Source organism: Pseudorca crassidens, chromosome 13 (genome assembly GCF_039906515.1).
Source record: "Pseudorca crassidens isolate mPseCra1 chromosome 13, mPseCra1.hap1, whole genome shotgun sequence".
NCBI lineage: Eukaryota > Metazoa > Chordata > Mammalia > Artiodactyla > Delphinidae > Pseudorca > Pseudorca crassidens.
The window spans coordinates 10,219,991-10,241,265 of record NC_090308.1 but is presented as its reverse complement, the minus strand read 5'-3'; the positions used below and the strand labels follow the sequence as shown (position 1 = coordinate 10,241,265).

At 39.8% G+C, this 21,275-nt stretch overlaps 1 protein-coding gene across 4 annotated transcripts in view; it reads left to right on the top strand.

Moving 5' to 3' along the window:
* Positions 1–21,275, top strand: part of ARID1B (AT-rich interaction domain 1B) — a 411,713-nt gene that overhangs the window by 134,684 nt on the left and 255,754 nt on the right. For all 4 annotated transcript variants that reach the window (XM_067701689.1, XM_067701687.1, XM_067701686.1 and 1 more), the window contains one exon: positions 18,226–18,336. In XM_067701689.1, the coding sequence (XP_067557790.1) occupies positions 18,226–18,336 (111 nt within the window). The remainder of the gene's footprint in view (positions 1–18,225; positions 18,337–21,275) is intronic.

The following is a 21,275-nucleotide window of genomic DNA, read 5'->3' as shown; positions in this document are numbered from 1 at the left end:
GTGGAGGGGTCTGTGACCCTCCCTTTGAGTGAAGAAGCCTCCAAAAGGTTCCAGCCCCAGGCCGTCTGGTGACTATCAGCTGTCTTCCAGCTGAGGCTGTAGAGACGTTGTGATGAGGATAGGCTTTCCCTTTTGTACTCTGTCCGGATTCCTCACCCACAGAATCTGTGAGCATAATACGTGCTGGTGGCTTTAGGCCACTAAGTTTGGGGTGGCTTGTTACACATCCTTACTGACTGACATGGTTTGTATACTTCCTAGGTGATGCAGTGAGGGTGTTACATCAGGATGTTAACATCCTAATATTTCGTTGTCCTACCACAACTGGTATTAAGATTGATCAGTGGGTTCAGGTCATATGGCCTCTGGGACCATTTTAAATGGAATTCTCTTCTTGAGGTTTTACAGAGCACACCATTAAGTGTTAATTTTGACCAGAAACTCTGGTGATGGTTAGCCTGTGGTTGCTAATTCTCAAAGGAGTCATTTCTTAATTCCTCCTACCTCTCAGTATCAAGTTCAAGACAGGTATTTTTCCTTTCTCTTTAGTGAGTTTTCATGCTCTTAAATGATGGATGTAGCCCTTCTTAGTCCCTAAGTTATTTGAGAGGTATTGTCTCATATTTTACTCCCTTTTGGGGGGGCCCTAGATTCCTCCTTTCCCCTGTTCCCTGTATCGTCATCAAATGGAAAGTTAAAACCCATAACAGAAGTCAGTTTCTATTGCTCTCTTACTTTCCACGTTCTTGGTTTACTTTCTGTGTTCTTCGTTTCAGTCACATTCATGCCAAGTTTGTGATCCATTTAAAAAGGCATGTTATCGGGCTTCCCTGGTGGCGCAAGTGGTTGAGAGTCCACCTGCCGATGCAGGGGACACAGGTTCGTGCCCCGGTCTGGGAAGATCCCACATGCCGCAGAGCGGCTGGGCCCATGAGCCATGGCCGCTGAGCCTGCGCGTCCGGAGCCTGTGCTCCGCAACAGGAGAGGCCACAACAGTGAGAGGCCCGCATACCACAAAAAAAAAAAAAAAAAAAAAGCATGTTATCAAGTATTTTAGATATTTCAATTATAGGCACTTAGAGTATCCAATCTGCCATACTCTTGGAACTGGTACTGTCTTCTGTTTTCTAGTTGTTTATTTTATATCTTGTATACAGTTTAAAACTATATAAACATGTAATATAATAATTTAGAACATACAGACAGTACATTCCTATTTCATAATGAAACTTTTTTAATAAATTTATTTGTTTATATTTTTGGCTGTGCTGGGTCTTCATTGCTGCGTGCGGGCTTTCTCTCGTCGCGGCGAGAGGGGGCTACTCTTCGTTGCAGTGTGTGGGCTTCTCATTGCAGTGGCTTCTCTTTGTTGTGGAGCACGGGCTCTAGGCATGCAGGCTTCAGTAGCTGTGGCACGCGGGCTCAGTAGTTGTGGCTCATGGTCTCTATAACACAGGCTCAGTAGTTGTGGTGCATTGGCTTAGTTGCTCTGCGGCATGTGGGCTCTTCCCGGACCAGGACTCAAACCTGTGTCTCCTGCATTGGCAGGCTGATTCTTAACCACTGCGCCACCAGGGAAGTCCTATAATGAAACTTTTCTACTGCCTCCTTTATTCTTTTGAAATAAATTCATAGATAATATGTTACCTACACAAAATTCATAGATACTGTTATGTTACTACACAAAATTTTAAACAGTTCTCAATAATGCACTAACTGTACATGGAAAAGTGAAAAGAAATTGGTGTATAATAAAATATTGTGTACTTAACTAAATAAATGCTCGGGCATGACTACATTGAAGGTTTGTGAAATGAAAGCTTGCGTGTATATGTGGGATCAGTGTGGGCCTGACAGCTACACAATGAGGCTGATGCAGGAGTGTGGTATCAGCCTCTCAGATGTCTTAGGCAGGGTTGTCAGTGGAGATGTCATCTTTTAAGATGATGAGCAGCTCTTGGTCAGAGTCCGACCAAAACAAAATATAATCTTCCCTCAGTATATATGGTAGTTTTATTCCTAGAAAATACAGTATATCAATAAAGTTGTTTTAACAATAGTTTGTTCTTATATGCAGAATGGAGTTGGGTTCTAGGCTTAGACAAATAGTTAGCTTTTTGTTTGTTTTTACATCTAAATGAATGCTGGGTCTTGTGAAATGAATGTGGTATGATGATCTGTTGGATCAATCTCTTATACATCATAGGACAATCTAGCATTCCTACCTTACACCCTTAAATTTCATTGCATTTCCTTATCCTTGTGACAACTAACCGCCTCCTTGAAATCTTATCAATATGAATAACTTAGGCTTCCTTATTTTTTTCTGAAATAAAGTTCATACATAATTAGTTACCTATATACAAAGTTTCAAACATCAGTATAATGCCATAAATGTAATGGAAAGGACAGAAAGTTTATAATAAAATATTGCTCAGATGTGTCTACATTAGAAGACTTGTGAAATAGTCTGGGGCTTGCATCTATGTGTGTAATAACAATGAACTCCACTGGTACAAATGAGAGTGATAGAGTTATATTGTATGAACAGCTCAAAATTGTGAACAGGGTTTGAATCCATGCGATTTATTACCATATAACAGCAATTCTATACAATGAAAATATTGAACATTTTAAATAACATGCTCACAGAATTGTTTAACAGAAAAAGTAAGGTACCCCAAAGTGTGGAGATATCCTAAGTTTGCAAATAAAGTGTACACACACACACACACACACACACACACAGTAAAAATCAGTAAGTAACAGTAGGCCTGGTTTATTCTTCCTATTGTAGTCCAAGAGATGAACTAATACAACAGGGACATGAACTGTCCAGTCACCAAACATTTTATTTACTCAGCATGCTGACATTTCCTGCTTTTAAAAGGTGTTAATTTTAAAGTTCTTTTAAAATTTAGTTCTTGTTTTAAAAAAAAAAGCTATTTGAAGAGGTTGCTTCCACTTGGAAGCATTTTTGTATCCTAGCTTACTTGCTCAAACTCCTTCACCTGAGATTTAATGATTCGGTACAGTAGAGAAAACCTCCCTTAATGCCGTAAGTTTTCATGGTTTTATTTTTTGTTTCAAAGTTTCCATTTTGTCATTCTTGGGTCATAAAGTATTATAGTTAGGTTTGTTTCCTGGTTCACTGTAACGAGAGCAAACTCTCGTTACCTTCCTCTCTCCTCCTTGTACCTATAGCCTCGTCGTCTTTTTCCTTTTGCCTCTCAACTCCTGTCCTACTTCAGTTCCACTCTCGTGAGATGCTGGAGAAGAGATCATGTTTCTCTTGTGGCACACGTTTCTCCCAGACCTTCTACCCACTGCTCCTAATGGAAGCAGCTGCTAGGTGTCAAGGGCAGTGTTCCAAGAATCGAGTAACCTGAAGGGAGTTGCCTGGTATGGAAACCAGACTGTCTGTCAATACCCTTTCCTTTGACATTGGTCTTGTGCTGATTCAGCTTCCTTTCCAGGACTGTGACAGTTGGCAGCCTTGCAGAACACTGTTTTCATGGCTTTAAACTACACTGTTGTTTCCATAGCCAGAAAAAAATCTTTCTTTCCTTAGAGAAAATTTGTAGGAGGTAACTCCATTCAAGTAAGTCTCAGTTTAAAGAGGATATATCAGGATCTTAAAACAGCAACAGCAATAACAAAACTCTAGTTTAAAGCAGTGAGAGTATTTCAAACTTTGCCTTTTTAGGTATAGTTTTTTTCCAGCCGATAGAATTATCTCAGATTCTTGAGAGAAATATTGGGTATTATGAATGTGTATGCTTCTCAAGGTACAACTTTTATCTTTTTAATATATTTTTTTAACCTCAGGCTTATTGGAAAAGTTGCAGAAGACAGGAAAAGCAAAACATAAACTGTTTATTGAATCCCTTTGTGCTTGGGAATGTTCTCTATGCTGGGAATCCAGTGATTAATAAGACATTGTATCTGAAGTGAAGGAATTCCCAGCTGAATAGAAGGGTCAACATGGGCAGATGACAGACAGTACAGTAGGAGAGGTGTGTTTTCGAGCTATGACTAGATACTAGTAAAAGTGTCCCAGAGGACGTCTTGAAGAATGAGTAAGAGTTTGCTGGTGAGAGAAAAAATGATCTTGGGGTAGCTAACTCTTTGTTAGTGAGAACAGAGGTAATGCCCAACCCTGAATGATACCGAACTAGACTCTAAGTTTGGTTCAGTAATCAAGGTCATTTGGAAGGAACATATTAATTATGCTTGGAACTGGTGAATTTCATTGCTTTTCCTCAGTGATTAAGAATGAAGTAAAAGGTTATTTTTCAATAATTTTTTTAAAGCAGAAAATAGTTCTAGCTCAGCGGTTCACTTGTAACAGTGGATCATCGCTCAGTAGTTAAGCCAGTTGGAAGTCTAAGTCTGCTTACATGTGCGTCGGTAGAAACGAGTGTTTAAATTATATTTTCTAAAATACCACTTCATTTGGACATCTTTGTGGACAGAATTTTTCAGAAGGAGATGCAGTAAACAAAGTATTTGGAAAACAGGCATCATTTTGAAAAGAAGGTGATAGCATTGGAAACGAGGGTAAAATACTTCAGAATTAATAACTTGCCACTGAAGTCTCTGAAGGAGTTCAGATGTTACATTAAGTGTATTGACGGTGATGCATTGTGGCACAGACCTTTATTGTTAATTATTTATTCTAATCTTTGTTTCTTATTATTTATATAACAGGATGTTAATTTATAAGCCACTTGTATTCTGCAGCTTCTGGAGGAAATTAGGCAGAGAAGGCCTGTGTTACATTACTGAAGCGCTCATATCGTTTGCTTTATAAGATTTTGTTGTCAGAGCAAAGACAAGGACATTTATAGTTTGCTGCCATTAATTGCCCAGCATTTAGATATTAACACAGGAGTCTGTTAATTAACTTGATAATAAAAACTTTTGGGATGTCAGTTGATAAAGGTATTATTTGTTTTAAAGGAGATTGCTAGTGAAGCCTGGGGTTTCCTTTGCATTTGACTCTCTTTCTTTCTTGCTGACCAGGCTCGCAGTTGTCCTAGGCTTTGAACCAGGGCTGGGGATTTCCTTTTATGTTTAAAGAGCTTGTGAGCATCTGAGGAGAAAACTTTTGAGTTGCTTTCAGGTCAGAGCAAGACCCACTCCTAGACTGATTTCTGCTTGTTCGCTTGGGTAACCAACCGCATAACTGCTTCTAGACTCAGGTTGGAGACGTTCCTGGGAGCTCACGTGGTGCTCAGGGCCTGCTTGGCAAGGCTCTTGGCTGGGGGGGAGGGTAGGGGTCAGAGGTTAGGAGGACAGGAATGAGAAAGTGGCAACTTTTCCCCTCTCTCCTACTTTTTTGTCCCGTGGGAGACAGAGCAGTATATTAAAAATGTAGCACTAATTTTGAATATACTCTACATGTAACTTGCTGCCATGAAAGTTTCAGTTTATGTAGAATGGTCAGTTCCGTGTGTATATTCGTGTGTGTGTTTTGTTTTGGTTCTTGTTATTCCTGAAAGCTTCTTAAATAAGCAAATAGAAAAAACTACTGGAGAATGAAGAAAAACTTTTTGATAATGTTAAAATTTGCTATGAATGTTTTGGTTTTAATTGCTGTAAAAATCAGGGTGGTCCTATGCAACTATGCCTGCCTGGGTCTTTGCTTTTATTTTATTAAAAGTGGAGAAAAGGAAGAGAAAATTCTCACATCTTGCACAGATTGTTTCCAGTAATAAAGCATTTTTGGCTCTCTGATGGAAAACTTTCAATAGTTATTCTTTTTATGTTTCGGATTGTACCTGGGACTCTAACTGCATTGGACTATAATTTGATAATGCTATTCATATTCATGTTCAGAATATTTTTAAAATAATTTTCTTCCTTTCAAGTACCAGAATTAAAGGAAAACAGAGCCAGGAAGTGAGGAATTATAGAGCAATAACCATATTTTCAGTACTTAATTTACTTCTGGAAAGGTGATGGAAGCTCCCTCCTGAGAAGAGGAAAGCCCCAGGCGGGCCTGGGATGTGTGTGCAGCCTGGCCCCGGGTTAGGCTGTGCTCCGACCTGTCCCGCAGGCTGCTCGTCAGAGCATCAGGCTTCCTTAGAAATGTGCAGAAGATCAAATCAGCTGGCTGTGACTGTCTGCTGTGGTGATAGAAGAGGAAAACCTTACATTGTTTAAGATACGTTTTATGAAAAGCTGAAGAAAAATCTCAAACACGAGAGCAGGATTTGGTCTAAAAATCATTTAAGCTCCACGCCATTCCCTGTTTCTAACGTAGCTGTAGTAGTGAGTGAGCTTTTTAAAGTTCTTTTCCTCACTTTTTTCTTTCCCCTCTCCCCCATCTCCATCTCCGTCTCCAATAGAGATGGAGCCATGGGATTGAACTGGATGCCCGGACACTTGGGTACACTCGGGACTTGTTCTCTAGCTCTTTATCCTAGTTGCCCAGACTCGGCGAGCAGGTGGGGGAGGAAGCCCCTCCTCTGCAGAGGGGGATATCGCGAGGAACTGGCACTCACACCTGATGTGGTTCTCTTCATACCCCTTCAACTTTCTCTCTCCTCTGACGCCCCATTGGGACTGAGGGATGAAGTTGAGGATAGAATAAGTTATGCAGTTAGAAGCATCATCGAGGCTCATTATATTTGTTCATACAATTCTCTTTGTTTGATATTTAAATTCTGAAACTAGGGAGATTGAGGAATTTTTATTTTTCCTGGATTGTTTTTTTTGCTACTCTCAGCTGTCTTCATTTGTCTTTAAATGCTCATTTCAATTTGTTGAAGTATAGAAAATAAAGTAAAACATAACTTACATATATAACAGTAAAATTCTTCCTTCATCAATTTCTTTGATTTTTAAAAGTTCTTAGGGTAACAAACTCTATGTATATGAATGCCAGAAGATGATTATCTGCAGATGTTTGAAACATAGGGTTACTTTTAGAACTGCATTGCTAGTGTGGGCAGTGACCACCTTTTTTCCTGGAAGGATAGCAGAACCAGCTCCAGTCCACTCACTGATTTTCCTTAGAGTGCTAGACTTCGGGGAGAGGAGTGGACGCATATCTCTTTGCATTATTTAGCCTTGGGAGGTGAAGGAAAGATAGAGCTCGAAGTAGGGTAAGGCGGAGCCATTGGATACTAGTACACCTGTGGTTTCCTAAAAAGAAAAAAAGGGACTGTCTGCATCACAATCACCTGGAGTGTTTGCTCAAGTAAGTTCTCTTACTCCAAAACTGTTTGAGGGGGTGGGGAGTAGCTGGGGATCTGCATTTAACTCCAGCGGGCAATTCTGATGCCTTCCAAAGTTTGAGAGCCATGGAGAGCAGAAATACTAACCAGAGCTTTCCAATCTTGTACTCTAGCATGGCAGATGGATGTTACCCCCTATATTATGTTAACAGTGACCCTCAGAGGTCCTACAGCAAGTTATGCCTGAATGTGGTGGGGCTTGGTTTTGATCCCAACTCTGTTTTATTTTATTTTATTTTATTTTTTTGAAGTATAGTGGAATTACAGTGTGTTAATTACTGCTGTACAGCAAAGTGACTCAGTTATACAAATATATACATTCTTTTTCATATTCTTTTCCGTTATGGCTTATCACAGGAGGTTGAATACAGTCCCTAGGGTTTACTGTCTTCTTTATTGTTGTTTGCAGTAAAGATGCATTTTGTTTCAGAGACGGGCTGAAATTCAGGTCTTAAGGCTACTGTTATGGGCCTTTGCAATTGTTCGCCCAGGGTTTTTCCAATTTTAGTGAGCACTAGAATCTCCTGGAAGGCCTGTTAAAACACACATTGTTGAACTGTACACCCAGAGTTTCTGACTCTGTAGTTTGGACTTTGGACGAGTTTCTCAACCTCTGTGCCTCAGTTTCTTCATCTGAAAATAGTACTTATTTCGTGGAGTTGATGTCGAGACCATAAGCGTTTATTCAGTGAGTAAAGTACTCTCAGGAGTGCCTGGTGAAGAGTAAACGTTACATAATTGTTAGCTGCTGCTGTCAGCAGCATCGTGGTCACAGGATGAAGTTCCAGTGGTTCAGTGAAAATTTTGATTCTTATTCTTAAATGTGGTTTTAGATAATGTAAATAACAATAGCTGACATTTATTGAACATTTAAATGTGTCAAGCACAGTGCTCATTGCTTAGTCCCTCCTTTAATCATTAATAGAACTTTTGGAGATAAGTTCCTGTTATCTTGTTTTTATGGATGAGGAAATTCTTTAAGTGATAAGTTACAGAGCTGGGTTTTCTTTTTGCTCTGTGTATTATTATTATTATTATTAATTACATACACTATTTTTCCCTATAAAAAGTACAGCTGAACATTTACTGTGGCTCATTTGCTTTGTGAGTTTAATAAAATTAATTAATCTATTAAAAATCTTAATTACTTTACTCCTTAGCTCTTGAGTATCTTCATATTTCTCTTTAGTATTTTAGGAGAAGTGAAATTTAGGTAACCACGTAGCTTCCCTTCTCACTCTTGACCCCTTGTTAGTTTAGGAAGAAGTTCTTGCAAAAACCAAAATAAAATAAAGGATTTTCTTAAGTCTTGAATGCCAGAGTAGTGGCCTCCAGGGTCCTAACTTGATTAACGTAAGAGAGGCAGCTGCTCTTGCTGGCTCCTCTCTCTAATCTCCAGTCCTCTCATGCCCCTTTACTGCAGGCATGGGGGCAGCTGCAGCCTCAGGTATACTGGTAAGTCCCGTGTCATAGTGACATTCTTGTTGATGGCAGGCTGCAGTGGTAGCGAGGGATCTATTATCAATATTAATGAGACTCATCAGAAAGAAAATAACAAAGTAGTTTGGATAAGCCTGTTCTTTTTCTAGAATGGTTCTTTTTTAATGGAAGTAATTATTCCTTTCAGTTAATAGAAAATTAACAATATTCTGAATCTAGCCTTTGGACTCATCAGTATATCTAGTGTATTACAGATAATAAGGCTTTAATAGAAGCTTAGCGTCTGCCTGTGGAATCAGTAGCAGTAAAAAAAAACCATATGAGCTTTGGTCCTGTGATTTTTTTAATCTGATGTAAAAGATTTTTGGAGCAAGGGTGAGGGAAGATGCAGGGGAAAGTATTGATATGGACTTAGAATTAAAGTGACTTACCATTATCCTAAAAGATAGCGGTCGTGATATATAAGAAACCCCATTCAGCCCCTGTTCTTGAAGTACCATGTGCCTAAGCTGCAGAGGCACTGGGAGGGAAGGAGGCACTGTACCCTGAGCCTTCTCAGCGCCGCTCAATCTGATACAGTTTCCAGAGCAGGAAACAACTCAGGAAAATTTGTTCAGGGTTGCACAGCTAGTGAATAGTCCAGAAGTTGGAATTTGAGCTTGGGTTGGTTTGACTCAAGTGTTTGTGGTCTCTGGCGAGATCTGTGGCTGGAAAAGGCATTTTGGAGTCAGTGAAATTGGACACTGGGCCTTTAAGAGGCTGAGCCAAAGTCAGTGTCAGAGTGTCAGATTTAGGCAAGGAGGGCATCTTGATCAGGAGATGAGGTCCAGAAAGGGTCAGAGTCAATATAAGGAGGTTTTACCTGGGGATCTAGGGGAAAATGAAACTGGGAAGGTTAATTTGGTTAAGATTATGGAGGGATTTTTTTTAATGCTTTTAAGGATTTATTTTGATTTATTTATTAATTTTTTAAAATTTTATTTATTTTTGGCCGCGTTGGGTCTTCATTGCTGCACGCGGGCTTTCTCTAGTTGCGGCGAGCGGGGGCTACTCTTTGTTGCGGTGCATGGGCTTCTCATTGCGGTGGCTTCTCTTGTTGCAGAGCATGGGCTCTAGGCACGTGGGCTTCAGGAGTTGTGGTGCACGGGCTCAGTAGTTGTGGCTCGCGGGCTCCAGGGCGCAGGCTCGGTAGTTGTGGAGCAACAGCTTAGTTGCTGTGCAGCATGTGGGATCTTCCCAGACCAGGGCTCGAGCCCGTGTCCCCTGCATTGGCAGGCCGATTCTTAACCACTGCGCCACCAGGGAAGTCCGATTTTTTTTTTTTTTAAGACAGTTAAGTGTTAGGATTAAATAGTACAGCAAACATGTTAAAGATAAAATGGGGAGAGGTTAAGAAACTGTGAAAGAGTAAATGGTCAACGCATAGTGGGCTTTCTTGGGAGATTGAGGATTGCAGGCAAGGGACCAATTCAGAAGTTTTGTGGTCTTGCAGGTGTAAGCCAGAGTCAGTACCACAGCCTCAGTCCCAGTTCTGGATTCCTGAATTCGTCTTTCATACCATTAACTCCATTTTACTTTAAATGGACATTTTCAAACAATGAACAGAAGTAGACAAAAATATAACGAGCCCCACACACCCATCGCTCAGCCTTCAACGATTATATGGCCAGTGTTGTTGTGTGTACATTTGCTCTTCCTTCACCCCCCCAATCCCCGCCCTCAATATTATTTTGAAGTAAATCCCAGCTATTGTATCATTTAATCTGTCAATATTTCAGTATATAGCTCTAAAAAATAAAGGGCTTAAAAAAAGAAACACAAACATACTACAGTTATCACATTTAAAGAATATTTTTCATACCAATTATCCAGTGTTCAAATTTCCAGTAGTTTCATAAATGGATTAAATGTTTCTGTTTAATTTACATTGTGGGGTAGTTTGAGTCAAGGTCCAAATAAAATCCACTCTCATAATTGGTTGATACCTTTTCATCTCTATAGTTTTCCTCTTTCTTCATCTCTTCATCTCTCCCTCTCTTCCTCTCTCCTTTCCTTTTTGCTGTTACAACTTAACTTGTTGAAGAAACTAGGTCATTTTTCTAGTAGAGGTTCCCACAGTTTGAGATTTGCTGATTGATTTGCTATGGCTTAATGTATTCCTCAGCCCTTTTTAATTTCCTATAAATTGGTAGTTAGATATACAGGCTTTATCAAACTCATTATCAGATTTTTTTTTTCCTGCAAGAATATCTCATTGCTGTTCTGATCATTAGGAGGTAAAGGATGTCTTGATTTTTCTCGTTTTTGATGACACCACTGATGATCACGATAGTCTTTTCCCTGCCTCTTAATTTCCAGTTTTTTTTGCTTGTTTTTTTTTTTTTACTACATTCTTTTATAGTCATCTTTTTGCCGTAAGACTGCCAGTAACAAACAGCAAAATGTGTTTTGTAGCATATTGCTACCAGGCAGTGTAGCTGTTAACATGATAAATATTCTTGGACATGAGCCCAAGTTTTGTTCAGTTTTATGTTTGTCCTCATACATTTATTTTGTATGGCTGTGTCTAATTCTAAGTGTAAGCTCTTGGAAGGCATTCAGTCAGTAATTCACCAGGCTTTTGAGTACCTGTCGGTGCTCAGCGCTGGGAACCCAAGAGGAAGTAAGAGTCCAGTTCAGGAGATACACAAACAAATAGTTTAAGAATTTATAATGCTGTATTTTAAGAATACATCTGAAGTTGTGAGGTAGTTGTTTGGGGGAATGGAGGAGTTAATTTCTAGCAGGATCTTGAAGGCAGCGATGCTTTGCAGACACAGAAGGAAGGGCACCCACCTGGACTGAGAGAGTTGCACGTGCAGGCAGGTGGCCCTGTGGAAGCCTGTGAGCAGTCAAGTGCGTGAAGCTGAGGACTTGCAGTGGGCCCGGGGGAAGGCCAAGATGAAGCTGGGGTGGCAGCTGGAGGTTGTTTGATGAGCTTTTCTGTGCCGGAGCAAGGACTGTGGGCTTCATTCTGTAGGCGCCACGGGGGAGGCCTTACCAGGCAGTAGCGCACCATGGCCGTTTGTGTTTTAGCAAGTCTGCTCTGGTGGCGTGGCGGGCAAGAGGCTGTAGTGTAAAGGAGCTGACAGCTGCAGGGAAGATGAAGGGCGTGGACTTGACAGTGATTTTAGGTCTGGTCATGTGTCAGGTCTATATGGATGGTGAGAGAGGTAAGGGGTGTGGAAGGACTCTGAGAAGTCCATGTGGATGGGGATGCCCTTGACCAGGTGGCCCTTGAAGGAAGGGGATCAGATTTGAGGAGGACAGTTAAGAGAGTCATTTCTTGACATACAAGGGACTCCTTGACTACAAGGGACTCCTTCATAATGCAGTTAAGATATATGGGACTTGAAGTAGAGAGATTCGGGAATCATCACCATCCAGGAGTCTGCGTGGAGTCCTTGGAGGGAAAGAGAGGAACCAGCAGAGGATCCTTAAGCGAACATAATCTGAGGAGGCAAGATGGGTCTCTTTATCTTGTTTTCCATCAGCCTGTGGACCTTAAACGACTATTTGATGATAACGAGTAGTAGGTAGAGTGGCCTTGTATTCAGATTTGTGGGAGTTTGAATACTTTTTAATTCATAATATTATAATTGAATGTTTTGGAAGTATCCCACATACAAAATACTTAAGATTCATAATTTTTGAAAAGGGAATTGAGGAGAATAGGTGGAAGCTAGGATAATACCTTAAAAAATTAAAATTACATCAAATCCTTATGATAGTGCTCAAAGCTTACAGTGGTCTGTAGAGTACAGTTAGGGTGGAAATGAAGATTTGTCCATCACGTAGAGATGCTAGCAATGTGCTCAGACACTAGCTATGCACATTGCGTAAGATTTTGTTTCCTCGTGGTAAAAAACAAGGTGATAGATAATAGGGACCATCTCCTGGGGTTATTATAAAGGTGGAGTGTGCACAGCACCTGTCACGGAGCCCTGCATGCAGTGTCAGCTGTCCTAGATCGTACTCTTTCCGTTAGGGCGTTCCTGAGGAGGCAGGGGGGTGATTTGGTCCATTCTCGAAGTGGATACTTTATAGGTTTATATTGTTTTCTTTTTGGAAAGGATATTTTAAATTTAGGTATCTACAAACTAAAATAGGTCAGTAGCTCGGGAAGTTTCATGGGCAGAGTGATGAGTTCATGTGACTGGCAGCCCTGTGTGGCCAGCAGGCATTTTCTCTGTGGAGTTGATTGCACTCTCCTCTCCACTACAGTGTCTTACGTGCCAGGACCCTATCTGTTTCCCATTAGTATTTGGGATTGATGATAGGAGCTTCCAAAGCAGGAAGAGAAAAGGAGCGAGAAATTATTCTGACCTAGATATTGTGAGATGCTATGAGGCTACTCAGATCCTCGTCACCCCACTTTAGATTACTGCAGTAGTAATAAGTACCATCATCATTCTCTTTCTGGTACATCTGTACTTCATGTGATTATTGGAAAAACCTTTCTTAACTAACGTGAGAATCATCTCATTCTAGATCTAGAGGCCACAGTGGCTCCCTGTTGCCTTTGTTTCAGATCTGAAGCCCTCTCTGCAGGACTCTAAAGACAGCCAGTGTTTGCTAGCTTCTTGACTTAGCCTCCCCAGCCTCTTAGTACCACAGCTGTTGGTTTGTCTAAATTGTTTTCTTCTGTTACTATCTACCAGTCCTCCCGCCTCTCCCCTGGTCTGAGTTTGCTGCCTTTTGTACTGTGGTTGGGCATACCCTGATGCTGAGGTAAACATCTTTAGCCAGGTGATAGACTGTGAGTGTTAATTGACACTCCTTTTGCTGAGAGCACTTTGCCAGCCTCCATCAAAATTTTAAATGTACCAACCCTTTGGCAGAAGTTCCCCTTGTGGAGAGTAACGCTACAGAAGTATTTCAGCTGAAGATGTATGCACAAGGATGTGTATTATAGTGCTGTATGAAGTAGGGAGAGACTGGGAACAACCTGAATGTCCATCAGTGGGGGACTGGTTAAATAAGTCACAGAAGTGACTAATACAATACTGCATAGCAAAAAAAAGAGAATAATGTAGATGTTTAGGCGCAGATACAGAAGGAGATATATAATGTATTGTTAAGGGACCACAGAATAGACTGTGTACAGCAAATACGCTCCAGTTGTTTTTAAAGGAAAAGATTTAAATTCACATTTATACTTGGTTGTGCATTGAATGATTGTGGAAAGATAAATAACCTATTAGCAGTAAGCTTTGTGGAAGGGATCCTGGGAAGTAGGAGACAGTCTTTCTTTTCATTGTTTATCTCTTTGTATCCTTTGAACTCATACCATGGGAATATTTTTCCTTTTCAATTTTTTTTTTTTTTTGCGGTACGTGGGCCTCTCACTGCTGTGGCCTCTCCCGTTGCAGAGCACAGGCTCCGGACGCGCAGGCTCAGCGGCCATGGCTCACGGGCCCAGCCGCTCCACAGCATGTGGGATCTTTCCGGACGAGGGCACGAACCTGTGTCCCCTGCATCGGCAGGCGGACTCTCAAACCACTGCGCCACCAGGGAAGCCCTTCAAATATTTTATAAGTGTCCTTGACGTTACTTACTTATTTATTTATTTATTTTGGCTGTGTTGGGTCTTTGTTGCTGCGCGTGGGCTTTCTCTAGTTGAGGCGAGCGGGGGCTACTCTTTGTTGTGGTGCGCGGGCTTCTCATTGCAGTGGCTTCTCTTGTTGCGGAGCACGGGCTCTAGAGCGCAGGCTCAGTAGTTGTGGCGCACGGGCTTAGTTGTTCTGCCACATGTGGGATCTTCCTGGACCAGGGCTCGAACCCGTGTCCCCTGCATTGGCAGGCAGAGTCTTAACCACTGTGCCACCAGGGAAGCCCTGTCCTTGACATTTTATTCTACATTTTCTTCATAGTCCCATGTTGCCGTTAGTACTTAATTCATTTCATTATAAAAGAAAACAGAAGTACTCCTGCTCTTGGCCTCTACACTAGAGCCAGGGCATAGTTTTGATCTTATCCTTCCTCACAATAGCACAGTATAACTAGTGTTTCCTTCCTGGTCATCCTTCACACCGTAAGATGTTAAGCACCCAGTGAAGGGACTGGTCCATACAAGGTATTCAATAAATGTTTAGACATATTTTAAAATAAATTTATTTATTTATATTTATTTTTGGCTGCGTTGGGTCTTCGTTGCTGTGTGCGGGCTTTCTCTAGTTGCCGCGAGCGGGGGCTACTCTTTGTTGTGGTGTGCGGGCTTCTCATTGCGGTGGCTTCTCTTGTTGCAGAGCACGGGCTCTAGGCACGCGGGCTTCAGTAGTTGTGGCACACGGGCTCAGTAGTTGTGGCTCATGGGCTCAGTAGTTGTGACTCGCAGGCTCTAGAGTGCAGGCTCAGTACATGTGGCTCACGGACTCAGTAGTTGTGGCGCGCGGGCTTAGTTGCTCCGCGGCATGTGCGATCTTCCCGGACCAGGGATCAAACCGGTGTGCCCTGCATTGGCAGGCGGATTCTTAACCACTGTGCCACCAGGGAAGTCCCTAGACATTTGTTAAAAGTAACATCTAAGTGAAAACTTCTGAAACAAATGTGTACATGCCCCTATCTCAAGCTCTTTTCACACTTTTTTTGTTTTGTGAGTCAGTCTCTGTTTTCCCTTTGATCTATAACATAAAGATGGTTAAAACCAGAATCAGTCAGTGGTGAAAAGCTTGTGAGTGAGATGAAGAAAAATAATACTGATAAAGGACTCTGAAAGGATAAACCACACTTCCCTTGTGTGGCTCCTTTGCGTTGTAGCATTATTACAGTGTGATGCTCTCTTAAATAGTCACAGCTGTGTATTTGTCACAGTGACAATCTGCGTGTGTGAACTAGTGTGCACACTAGTGCGCACTGGTTTAAACCTTTGAATATCAGAGACTGCAGTGATGTGTTAAACATGAAGGCTGTGCTTAGTTGTTGTTTATAAAATATGGTGCTGAACGTATTTCTTGTTTTCTAATAGACATTGGCCTCTTCTTGTCTGTTAAATTACTTATTCCTACTTACTTTTCCTGAGATGAAAATAAGTATCTACCAGAAAATAAGTATAGCTCTGAAGGGGAAAAACCTCAGGTTTGTTATGCTATATAACTTTTATATCTTTATTACAGCTGCCAAATGTAGCCTTTATAGTCCCAGTGTAAGTTACGTAGATGATGGTTGTTTTAGGTTAAAACCTGGTACCTTTTCTGGATGTTCTCTCGGTTAAATTAATCCTTATGTTCAAACATAAATTGAAGCAGAACAAGTTCCATTTTCAGTGATTTTCACTAAATTTTGTTTTGGTTTTATTTCCAGCTGTATTTAATAACGGAAAGCCTCTTGTGGTTAAGAATAGTGTTTGAGATTTTGGTGGGATCTAATTATTTAAAAATTTTAAGCCTTAAAAAATGAAATGTAAAGTCATAGTAAAATTTCATGATGGCTTTCATAGTCTGTTAGTTCAGTGTTGCTTATTTTAGAGGGGACAGTATCCACATTAAAATGTGTATTTACTGTAGTTGTAACGGTCTTTTTCAGCTCGTTTTAAAAATCAGTTCATTTAGCCACAAAGAGAAAACAAAAGGAAATGTAAAAGGCTTATAAGCATAGGGCATGTGAGCCTGTTCCTGTTTCTTAACAGTTTACTAAAACAAGTGTCTAAGCACTGCCGGTAAACCTTGTGTGCACGTGTGTGTGTTTGAGGCACAGGTGGGGATCTGCTAGTTTGTTTGCCCATTGCGTGGCCGTTCTGCTCCTTTGTGGGGGTTTTTTTGTAACAGGGTGAAGGTCCCTGAATGGAGGCCTTGTTCCTGGCTTGATTTTGAAGTCCTCGCTGTTAATCTAAAGGAACCTGTAGGACATGCAGCTGGAAGTCCGTGTGACAAGTGAAAGTCTGGGATCCAGAGCAAGTAGTGTGTGTGTGTGTGTGTGTGTGTGTGTGTGTGTGTGTGAGAGAGAGAGAGAGAGAGAGAGAGAGAGAGAGAGAGAGAGTTCCCCGCCCCCCCCCCCACCAGTCTAATTGTTAACCTCTGCCAGCAGCCAGACTGAGGAGCTACCCTTTTAAATATCCTTGGGCTGTCTGTGCTCAGAGACCTCACCTAAATGTTATCAGGTAAAAACCTGGACAATTGAGTGTAATTCTCCTACTATAGTATAGTACTGACTGGGCATTCTGCGCTGCTGTTAGAGGCTAGATATCTTGCTTGGTTGTTTGGGGGGTTTATGTAAAAGGAAGAAGAGTTGCTTGGGAAATGCTGGATTGCTGGCGTGCTCTTTGCTTCAGAGCCTGTTTAAAGGCAGGTTGCACCGACACTTGGCTAGTGAAGTCTAGTTGGTACAGCTTGTGTACTTTCAGTACCAGCTATTGGTCCAAAGTTTCTTGGCTTAAGAAGCTGTGTCATTTTAAGTGTATACTGTATGAGAGAGGGGTGGGGCAGCAGGAGCTTTTTATAGGGTTTCAACTCATTAATTTTTAAAGTAATATTTTGAGAATTTAACAGGGGAAGTAGAACTTGTATATTGTGTTTCTTTAATTCTAACACATACTTAAACTGACAGGGAAGAAGGAGAGAATTTTATTTTTAAGTGATATTTTCCATTCTTTTTTTTTCTTCCCAATCAGAAACTGGTTCTTCAACTTTCAGTGCCAATTAAGACATGCTATAATAAGCATTTTACACTCTGTCCTGCTGTTTGACTTCGGGTGTAAATGGGGGTAGAATGTTTAGTAACTGAGCATGCATAGTTAAACAGCTAGAGATCTGACATACAGTAAGTTTGGCGTGGTATTTGGTTTATATTTCAGCATAATACTGAAACCATGCAGAATTCCTCCTGGAAAAGTGTTCAGCAGGATGCCAGAAAGGCCATGTTACTGATAAGTTTCTCTACTTCAGTAGGTTTTTTTAGTGTGTTTTGTCCCCACTGCTGTTTTATTCTTTATTGTGGTTCTTTGGTAACTGTGCCACGTGAACATGAAATTCTATACGTGAGTGTTTATTGGTTTTGTAGAAACCCCAGGATACTGTCAGCTTAATAACTGTGTTGTTTTGTGGGTTGCTGAGAGGGCGTATTAAAAGTCAGTTGATAATAAAGTTTTCATTAATTATTTTACATTTTCAAGGTAATATTAAAGACGGTTCAACCAAAATCAGAATTAAACAATAACATGAGCTTTTGGTTTGCTATGGTTTAAGAGAGTTTGGTTATAGCTGGCTTTCTTTCCCTTCTATTACTGACTGTCACCTTCCTGCAGAACTCAAATATGGTCTTTAGGTTGTATGGTTGCCTAATAAATTTAATTGCTAATTATATGTATTTTTGCTCTTGATGATCCACTGCCTTTTTGTATTTTATTTTTGCTTTTGAGAAAGTGTTACAGAAATGATAATTCTAACATAGATGTCTGCTTAAATGTAAGATGAATTGATACTTTGTGATAAGCCTTTGCTTCATCTTGATTACCAAAGAAGCTTGTAACTCACTGAGATATTTCTTTATATTTGTGTTTGTTTAGGATATGTCTCAGGAAGGCTATGGAACTAGGTCTCAACCTCCTCTGGCTCCTGGAAAACCCAACCATGAAGACTTGAACTTAATACAACAAGAAAGACCATCAAGTTTACCAGTAAGACTATTAATGTACTGATTTGGAAATTCAGTGAGTTACAGATTTCTAAAAAGAGCATTGGTTTTTGTTTATTCTACTTTATGTTGAGACTTGAGGGAGAAGCTTATGGATTTCAGGTATATTTGTGATATATTAATTTTTATTTTACAGTTTCCTTCTCAAAGGAGCTGTGTAGTCATTTGTAGGTGTCTCCGAGTCCAGTGTTGTAGGTATCTCTAAGTCCAATTGGAAGCTTATATTTGGCTGACAGGTTTTGTGGCACAAAGGTGTTTCTTTTGTACAGTTGTGCTTTGCATAGCCTGTTGCTTTCTGGTAGTGATTCAGAACAGAGGTATCTATATAGGAGTTATATGTAAAGGAAATTCCGATTTGGCAAAGAATGAGATAAGGCATCCAGTGGTAGTTTGAATTTCTTCTGGGACTTCATGTAACGAGAAGTCACCCAATCTTTTTTCACCCAAAAGAAAGTATTTTAGTTTAAAATTGGAAAATACAGCTTATAAGTATTTCCATTAGCAAATTATTGGGTATATATTGACTAGAGTAGTAGCTAAATTATAGGTTACATGTTAATGCCCTTAAATAGTTCACCTGGGCTTAATTTTCTTTTTTTTATCCCCCCATGGGCAACCTCATTTAAATGAGATATTCCTTAAAAATTCAAAGAATATATTTGTGCAAACAAATTTTTATATATATTTTCTTGTTAAAATATTTTGATGTGAAGACATTGTTATTGCTTAGTCTCTATTAAGAAGTCATATTTAAGACAGGAACTCAGACTAACCGTGATTTTAATTTGAATCTTAAACATGTTTACATTAAGTAAGATTTATTATATTACTTCTAAACATTTGAGAGCCAGCATTTGTAAAGACTGTTATACATGACATTTGGCACATACCATACCCATTTTTAAGTTATATGTAGCCGTAGAGTAGAAGGTAAGTGATGGCTACAGGATGTGTAATATCTTTGAATCTGATGCACATGTATTTGAAACCCTAATTTTTACAGCTTTTATTTCTATGGTGGGAAGTGGGTAAAATTTACTGTGGTCATTTTTTAGTCACATTGGAATATTTATTATCTAGTTATATGGTTTTTGAAGGAATGAAAAAGGTAATGGACTCTTGTGTTCTAAGCTGTAAGCTTTTTTATTCAGCAGATAATTCAGAGCTTGGTGAGCATGGGGGTGTGTGTGTGTGCGTGTGCGTGTGTGTGCGTGTGCGTGCGTGCGCGCGCACCTGCATCCGCAAATGCACGTGAATGCTGTTGATAAATGCAACATTTGCTGAACATTTGGAAATTGGCTTGTGGTTTTAGGAAATTTAAATTGACTCGTGGGAAGGTGAGCAGTGGTTGACAGTGAATTCTACTTTTTTACCACAGGATTTTTAGTGTTTTAGATAAGCCCCACTTTTTAGGTTTGTCATTGGCTGGTGATGTGTACTGTTTTACAGGTTGGAGAATTTGTTAAAGATTGATACCGGTTTTCTACAGAGCTATAAGAATAGTTTGCAGCGTACTGCTTTCTTCACATCCATTTGAACTTCTGTGTCACCTACTAGGCTATGCTTCTTTTCATTGCTCTGCTTTGGAATCAATGGTTGACTTTCAGCTAACTGTACAGCATAATTGGGGGAGAATGAAGTGTGGTAGTCCCAGAAAACTGAAGAGTTCTGCTTTGGGATGGTGCAAAGTTGATTACTGGAAAAGGAGCTCAGAGTATTTTAGGAGGTGAACCAATATATTCTTCAACAGTTTAAGTCTTTTGGATGGTTCTATTTGTATACATACAATGGCTAACTTTATTCTTTAATGTTTATCTTACTTCCTTCCGTAGGGGATTTAAGGTTGCTCATAATATAAATTTTCTTATGAAGCTATTAAAAAAAGAAACGCCCTAATTAGTGGTTTCTTTCTGTAACTCACAGATAAATAGCATGCTGATTTTAATTTTGATTTTAATTTGAATTTCAAACATGTTTAAGTAAGATTTATTATGTTACTTCTAAACATTTGAGAACCGGCATTTGTAAAGAATGTTGTACATGACATTTGGCGCATACCACACCCATATACTCAATAACATTTCAATAATCTTTTTTTAGAGAGGAAAGTTTCCAGGTTTTATGCTGAGTACATAGAAGCATCAGTTACTGAATAAAGGACAAATTGTAGATTGGTTGGTTGTACCTAACTAAACCTCCTGCCCCCGATCTGTTAAGACGAAAATTGGCTTTATGTAAATGAATTTTGGTGTACCACTTTTCTTTCAACAGGTTTTGTTTGTGTAGAAAGTTTTTCTATATAGAGTTTAGAAATATATTTTTATTGATATAGACACTGCATCAATATGTTATATAAAACAAAGGTAATTACAGTTTTGGGCAGAGATTTGTTGGTATTCTATATGGCTCTAATATGTATTTTTACTCTAACTTGGATAAATTGATTCTATAAGTACCATGAAACTGTATTTGTTATCACGTCTGAATTTATTAGGTGTTTTGTAGATTTCTGCTGTGTTTTTTCCTTTTCAAGTGTTAGTGATGCAACTTTTGTCTTTTTACTTAAGGTTAAAGGCCATCCATCATATTTGTAATCTCTCGTTTTGTAATTTTGAACCAAGGAAATTGTGGGTCTTATCTGTATGTTTAAAAATATGTGGTAAAAATGATTCTAATGTATAATCAAATCTCTATCCGTTATGTATGTGACTATAAGAAGGAAGCTTCTTAAGTAGTTGTTTCTTAAATTTTTGCTTAAGTTGAGTTAGATTGATAGAGTTTGTAATGTTTTTCTGCATGTGGGGTATTTTCTGTAGTGTGTTTTTGTTATACAGTTAACTTTCCATTACAAGAAATCAAGGCATTTTCTTACGCTAGATCTAGAATTTGCTTCTCTCAGCAACTTGTCCTCTCACCATTGTT